Here is an 8,269-nt window from a genome sequence, read left to right as displayed (position 1 = left end):
AGTGTATATCTAACCAACATCAACCAGATATACCAGTGGTTAATCTAACCAACATCAACCAGATATACCAGTGTATATCTAACCAACATCAACCAGATATACCAGTGGTTAATCTAACCAACATCAACCAGATATACCAGTGGTTAATCTAACCAACATCAACCAGATATACCAGTGGTTAATCTAACCAACATCAACCAGATATACCAGTGTATATCTAACCAACATCAACCAGATATACCAGTGTATATCTAACCAACATCAACCAGATATACCAGTGTATATCTAACAAACATCAACCAGATATACCAGTGTATATCTAACCAACATCAACCAGATATACCAGTGTATATCTAACCAACATCAACCAGATATACCAGTGGTTAATCTAACCAACATCAACCAGATATACCAGTGTATATCTAACCAACATCAACCAGATATACCAGTGGTTAATCTAACCAACATCAACCAGATATACCAGTGGTTAATCTAACCAACATCAACCAGATATACCAGTGGTTAATCTAACCAACATCAACCAGATATACCAGTGTATATCTAACCAACATCAACCAAATATACCAGTGGTTAATCTAACCAACATCAACCAGATATACCAGTGTATATCTAACCAACATCAACCAGATATACCAGTGGTTAATCTAACCAACATCAACCAGATATACCAGTGGTTAAATCATCTAACCAACATCAACCAGATGTACCAGTGGTTAATCTAACAAACATCAACCAGATATACCAGTGGTTCATCTAACCAACATCAACCAGATATACCAGTGTATATCTAACCAACATCAACCACATATACCAGTGGTTAAATCATCTAACCAACATCAACCCGATATACCAGTGGTTAATCTAACCAACATCAACCAGATATACCAGTGGTTAATCTAACCAACATCAACCAGATATACCAGTGTATATCTAACCAACATCAACCAGATATACCAGTGTATATCTAACCAACATCAACCACATATACCAGTGGTTAAATCATCTAACCAACATCAACCACATATACCAGTGGTTAAATCATCTAACCAACATCAACCACATATACCAGTGGTTAAATCATCTAACCAACATCAACCACATATACCAGTGGTTAAATCATCTAACCAACATCAACCCGATATACCAGTGGTTAATCTAACCAACATCAACCAGATATACCAGTGGTTAAATCATTTCACCATTCAAATCTGATATATCACAACCAATCTTTTACCATGCCAAGCAAAATAACAAAAAAACGGAAATGGATATTCATTTGACGAATGTTCTGCCAAATGAAGTAGAACAGACGTTCATGAATCGTGATCTTGAATCAGCTGCTGTTTTACACTATAAATCTATAGAAGGGTATTGTATTTGTCTCTTTACAATATAAATCCATTGAAGGGTATTATATTTGTCTGTTTTACATTATAAATCCATTGAAGGATATTGTATTTGTCTGTTTTATATTATAAATCCATTGAAAAGTATTACATATGTCTCTGTTTTTATTTAGTTGGATCGGTTGTGAGAAAAAAATAAAGTCTAAAGAAATAAATGATGTGTATCACCCCTTTAAATGACGTTCTATTATGAAGTTGATTTAAAACATATATCTCGTATTATTAATTTTTTTAAATGTTATTAATATGTTACATCAAAATCGCATTTGCTAATCTTTAAAGTCGTAAATTTTAAGAGCATTTTAATGTTTTCAGTCAACCCCATGTTGACTAGTTCTTTCCTCATTAGTTTTTTTTCTTAGGTAATATATCAGCAAGTTTAATAAAGTATATGTATATTTTTTTTTATTTTTTAAAGATGCAAACACAAAGCTCATATTTCAGGATAGCTAAAGTCGACATGCATGCAGTACAATAAATAACATTTACATCACAAGTACAATACATGGCAACTATCTAGTCCTTTTCATGCAAATATATACAAATCATCAGTCAACATATGAGGCAAAAAGTAGCAAATGTAAAATATGATTAAAATGAAAGAGCAGCACCATAAATAGTGAACAACATAAAGGCATAAAACAGAGCTGTTATAAAGAGCAAGCAGAACAAGGACATGACCTGCCGTTCCATGAGTTTAGAAGATTCTTAAATTGAGTAAAAGATGATATTCTACGAAAGTGGTCTGGCAGGTCATTCCAGGTTTTTGCAGCAAAATATTTAAAGGAGTTTAACTCATACCTTAATGTTCTGACGCTGGGTAGTTTTGCTGTGTTCTGATATCTGAAATTACATTTATTTTCCTTTATTTCAATTAGGTCATGTAGATATACTGGGCTCTGTCCATTTATTATCTTGAAAGTTTCAACTGCTAATTCTTCGTACTTTCATTGATGGCATTTTTGATTTTAACAAAAGCTCTTCATATGTGCTAGTATAGTCGTTATAGATAAATTTAAGGGCCCTTTCTTGAGTATTTTTTTTCCATTTTATTAGTATTAGCCTCACTACAGAAGTGCCAAGTGACAGGACAATAATTAAAATTGGACAAAAGAGTGGTAAATTGTTAACCTTCCCAGTTAATTTAAGTGTTTCCCTATCCTTTTGAAAACATTTAACTGTTTTAAGGCCTTTTTTCAAATTTTGGCTATATGAGTATCAAATTTCAATTGGTAATCTGTTGTTACTCCCAAAAGGTTTACTTCATCCTCACATTTTATAGTATTATCGCCAAGATCAACAGAAATGTTTTTATCATAAGTTTTTCGGCCAATGGCAAGTGCCTGAAATTTATCAGGGTTTGCTTTCATCTGATTCACTGCAAACTAATCTATCAATTTTAAGCTATCTGCCTCCAATTTTGTTTTGACTTCATCAAGATTGTATACAGCATATGAAAGAGTATTGTCATCAGCGTAGTTATAGAGAGAAGAATCCTGAATGAAATAGAATATATCATTTAGAAAAATATTGAATAATACCGGTCCTAGAATAGACCCTTGAGGCACCCCTTTATAAATATTTCCCACTTACTAAATGAGGATCCTAGTTTGACACACTGCTTTCTGTTTGACAGATAATCTCGGAGGAGATTGAGAGCTTTATCTGAAACACCATATGATTTTATTTTATCTAGCAGAAGATTATGTGGAAGGCAATCAAATGCTTTTCTTAAATCCATCAAAATTGCAGCTATAAATTTATCATCATCCAATGTTTTTTTCCAGTCTTCAAATATTTTCAATGATGCAGTTTCACTACCATAGCCATCCCTAAAAGCTGAAAGATAGGACTGGAAAATATGGTTAATTCAGTCAATTGTACATCTATGGCCTTTATAAAAAAAATGGAAATATAGAGAATAATACTTGCAGGTCTATAATTAATCTTATCTATGGCATTATTTTTCTTATAGCATGGCACAACTTGGGCCTCTTTTAGATTTTGTGGAAATTTTGAAGTTGTTAAAATTTTATTTATCAAGTTTGTGATAGGTTGAGCAATGGCTGGTTTAGCAAGTTTTATCAATTTGGGGGATATACCATCTATGCCTGTTGATTTCTTAACATTAGCTCTATCTATTTGTTTTTCTACAAAATTACACTCAATTTCTCTAAATTTTAACGATTCAATATCTTTCTTATTTTTGTTTATTTTTGTTATGCTTGGGTGTTCTTCTTCATTGATAACTAACTCTGAACCTATATCCTTTGCCACATCTATGAAAAAGTTGTTAAATTCTGTGGCTACTTGTGCTTGGTCATTAATGACTTGATCATTTTCTTCCAGTATTATGTCTTTGTTATTGATGATGCCTTTATTACTAAAAAAGGTTTGATTGTTGGCAAGAAGTTACTTGACCTAAGGCTACCGATACACCGTTCGAAAAAATATTGTTTTATGGATGCTTTCTGAATTTTGTTAACTATGTTCCTCTGTTGTCTATAATTTTCCCAGTTTTTACTAGATCTAAATTCTATACCTATTATGCATCATCTTTCTATTGTATACCGCTTTCCTCAGCTTACTATTCATAAAGGGAGCAGGTCTTGCTATTGTTTTCCTACTTTTCATTGGGGCATGTTTGTCCACTATTTGAGTGAAATATGATTCAAAATGGCTTTATGTTAAATCAACATTACTTTCTGAGTTAAGACTATTAAATTCATTCAAAAAATTTTCCTCTGAGAAATTGTTTAAACTTCTGTAATTTTTAGTAGCATGTTTTCTTGGTTCAACACCACTCCTATATCTTTTAACTCAAATTCTTTGGGGTAGACGCGATGTATCACATCCTCGAAACTATGATTGCTTAACGATAATACCGGTACATCATCTATATAGGGGGAACTGAGATTAAAGGATCCAGCTAATACCTATTATAGGGAATAATTCTTGTTTTGCTGTAAACATTTTGTTATTCTATAACATCTTTATGTATAAGGTTTCAAATGAAATGTCAAGCTGACTTACAATGAAAGTAAAGATGCATTTGTGTCGTTTCCCCAAAATTTTAATTTGGCATGAGATTTAGGCGAACAACTTTTTAAAAGCAGAATGCACAAATTATTTTTAAGTTAGCGATTGAAATAAAACACATCTATTCCAGAGCTTTCTTCCCCGGTTTAATTTTCAATTCTCAGATTCTTTACCAAGGATCATGATGTATAATAAATATTTGCACCTGGTTTTAAGAGGCTGTAGTTGAGAAAACAATGCAAAATCGCCCTAAAATTTTGCAATTACTAATAAATTATAGTGCATGTGAAACAAAAAAAACAACAACAAAAAACAAACAAAACAAAACAAAAAAACAAAACAAAACAAAACAAAACAAAAAGAAAAAACAAAAAATGAAAACTAAAGATTATTTAAATATTTTTTAAACTGGAAACGCATAACAGACATTACAGAAGCATAATATTTGTTAATAAGTACTTCGAAGATCCATACAGAAATTTTTCGCAAGGCATTCAATAGCCAGTACTACTAGATACATAATTTTGCCTGTCATTTTCGTATTTTGTTATTTTGTTAATTGATATTAACATTTGTCTTTAACCGTACATAAATACGAAGTCTCGTGAATTAGTAATTATTTTGTTTTTTTATGACTTCAACTTAAAACAAATTTCCAAATCATGGATGTGTATGTTTGAACCTTGGAAAACTAACCATGTTGAGGAATATTTTATTTAATGTGTGGCTCCTTGTTTGTGACTTTTCATTATATCAAACAAGGTTTTCCAGTAAAAAAAATAAATACTGATTTAGGGAATACCAATTTTTTTTTAAAACTTGCTGACATTTATGATGTGTTGATTACAATGCATATATGTACGGCGAGGTTCTTACGTAGTATCTTCATTTTCCTGAAGATAAATAATGACTGAACCCTTAAAAGGCTTTATACGTGATAGAAACTAAAAACGACTAAGTTAAGAGCTGTTGTGGAAATATAACAATGCTCAAAAGAACTAAGAATGGATAGTGTTTAAAGATATCCTTTACTGTGCCTTTTAAACATCAAATTTTGTACACCAATCACGAACATATGTACAAACCACTACATTTAACCACAATGTACTTTCCAGGATAGTAAAACAAGTATATAAATGAAGAGCATAATTTGGTTGAAAGTAAGTTAAATTAACAAAATGGTAAGATGGTATATTATTTATAAGTCTTTAGATAATTTTAATTCAGCTTTAGATAACTTTACATCCGTCGGAGAAAGCTTAAATTTCGTCTCATAATTTAAAATATCGATAAATTTGATTAAATAAAAATACAACTTGTAACTGCAATATTGTTTTAATCAAAACGTCTTTTGCTTGATATCAATTAAATTCTAAAACATAATCATTCACATTTTCAATTTCTTTTTCTTTCAGAACGTAGAAAGTATTGTTATAGTTTTATTCGGTCTTTTCACCTGCTACCATGCTCAGTGGTCTCTCGATGGAAAGCTGTCCCATGGATCTGGCGGACCCACAGCCCATCTTGGCGTATCACATACGTCGAAATCAAAGAAATTTAAATTTAATGCTGGTGGACATCTAGGTACGGGCAAAAACTGGGGTGCAAATATAGGCTTTACATGGAGATTCAAGCGATCGGCGGGAAAGGTAATATTTTCATAACAAGGTACATCAAAAGGTAAATGTTCAATATCAGAAGTAGTGTTAATATTGATTAAAAAGTCGATCATAAATCTTGCAGAACCATGAAAGATAATACCACCGATTTTCATTCCTTTTTAGCTCACCTGGCCACCTGGTCCGTCGTTATTGTCGTCGGTCGTCTTTAACAATTTTTCAAAACTTTTCTCCTCTGACACTACTTGATTAAACATAATTAAACTTAGTATGAATATTTCTTGGAGTATATTGCATAAAACTGATGTGGAAATTTTTGATCCGTTGACAAACATGGCCTCTGTTACTAAAACAAAGAACCAGATCATAGGGATCAGATAAATTTTTTCGCAAAAAACCAAAACCCGTAGGTTTTACCTTAATCCTACAGGTGTAAAAGTATTCAACATGATGAGATCTATCTGTGGTCAAATTTTCGTTTTTATCTGTTAAGCCATATTGGAGTTATTGCCCGTTTCCGGCGCTTTTTTTTCTCTTTTTAATGTTTTTTTTTCTTACACAAATATTCTTCTCTGGCATTACTTGACCAATTTGAACCAAATTTAGTATCAGTGTTTCTTATGGTATTCTGCATAGAAATGAAGTTTGTATTTGTGATCTGTCGAAAAACATTGCCGCTGTAAGTTACTAAAAGAGAACATAGTGGTCAGACAGAAGTTTTTCGCATATATCTCCAAAACCTTAAGGTTAAGCCAAATAAATTGTTCAGCATGATGAGAACTATCTGTGTTCAAATTTCCATTTTATTCTGTTGAGCCATGTAGGAGTAATTGCCCCTTTTCGACGTTTTGCCCTAGTTTTAATGTTATTTCTTTCAAAAAAAATCTCTGCTGAAACTACCTGAACAATTAGAACCAAACTTAGTAGGAACATTTCTTAGGGTTTTCTGCACAGATCTGATCTTGGGAATTTTTTATCCGTTGTAACAACAAATGGCCGTGGTTACTAAAAACAGAACAAAGGGGTCAGAAGTTATTCTCCAAAACTGCCAGGTTTAGCCAAAGTCTTTCAATAGCCGAAAAGATCCTTATTATTAGGCCTAAAATAGTCTGCAAGGAATGAAAGTTTTCGGACGACTCATTGTTAGACACCAAAATGCCGTGTTTAACAGTTTTAAGCCAATGTCCTGAAAACTATAATAGATGGAAAGAAACTTTAGATTGATGAAATGATCTTTATAATAAGTCTTCATTGAGTCGAAATTGTCACACAACTCCTTGTTAGGGTTGTTGTCTTTGAAAGGCAAAACATTAATGATTCAGGCTCTTGGGAGCCTCTTGTTTGATTTGCTTGTGTGTAGTCACTTAATATAGCAAAGTTAGATAAAATAAAAACATTAAAATACTCTACATTTTCAGCCCCTCTTAGACATCATTACCAATGTTTCTCCATGTAACTTTGGATACTATGACGGAAACAAAGATGGTATCATAACAAAACAAGAGATGGAGCAATTATTTCTAAACGACCTGGTTCAAGCGAATAGATTGTTTATGGCACTTAATTCAAACAAAGGTATTGATTTTGTTATAGAAATCTTCTGTCTAATTGCTTTATAGTCTTCGACCCTTTTTTGATAAAATACAGTAAATCTAAAAATATGTTCAATTAAATATTATAACAACACACAAACTAATTGATGACAGTTATGACAAAGTCTTCCACATGATCAAACTAATTGATGACAGTTATGACAAAGTCTTCCACATGATCAAACACTAAGGCAATAATTAATTATCTTACATAAACGAAAAACTGCGTTAAAACCATTTTTATCTTGCATGGATTTTTAATAAGTGTAATTTTATTATTACCGTGGATAAAAGTATAAATCTGATGCATTGATAGTTATCTTGATCGTATTGCAGATGGCAACGGCATAACTCGCAAAGAATTCTACGAGAAATCCAGCAAAGTCATATTAGAATGCAACGGAATTTGAATGAGATTGCTACAAGAAAATGTCCCAAAACTTGTGTCTTTCTACAGCTTTATACTATTTTTTTTTCAATAAACATCAAAATTTATTTGTGTTTTTTTTTTGTTTGTTTTGAAATTGGAAATCCGTTAAACAAGTACATGGAAACTTAAGTCAGGGTATAGAACATAAAGTTCTGTACCAGA

The 8,269-nt window shown here is 32.0% G+C and overlaps 1 protein-coding gene across 1 annotated transcript; it reads left to right on the top strand.

The window, feature by feature from the left end:
- The first annotated feature begins 3,025 nt into the window (after positions 1–3,025).
- On the top strand, positions 3,026–8,172 carry LOC148611178 (uncharacterized). The gene is made up of 4 exons (XM_088591429.1): positions 3,026–5,626; positions 5,882–6,115; positions 7,504–7,660; positions 8,014–8,172. Exons 1-4 carry the CDS (start codon positions 5,603–5,605, stop codon positions 8,085–8,087), a joined length of 489 nt encoding a protein of 162 aa, XP_088447555.1. The 5' UTR covers positions 3,026–5,602; the 3' UTR covers positions 8,088–8,172.
- Positions 8,173–8,269: the final 97 nt, after the last annotated feature.

Source organism: Perna viridis, chromosome 7 (genome assembly GCF_037379345.1).
Source record: "Perna viridis isolate PV_CMFRI_1.1 ecotype Kerala chromosome 7, ASM3737934v1, whole genome shotgun sequence".
Classification (NCBI taxonomy): Eukaryota; Metazoa; Mollusca; class Bivalvia; order Mytilida; family Mytilidae; genus Perna; species Perna viridis.
Note: the sequence above shows the minus strand (reverse complement) of the source record. Positions and strands in the feature narration are given on the sequence as shown.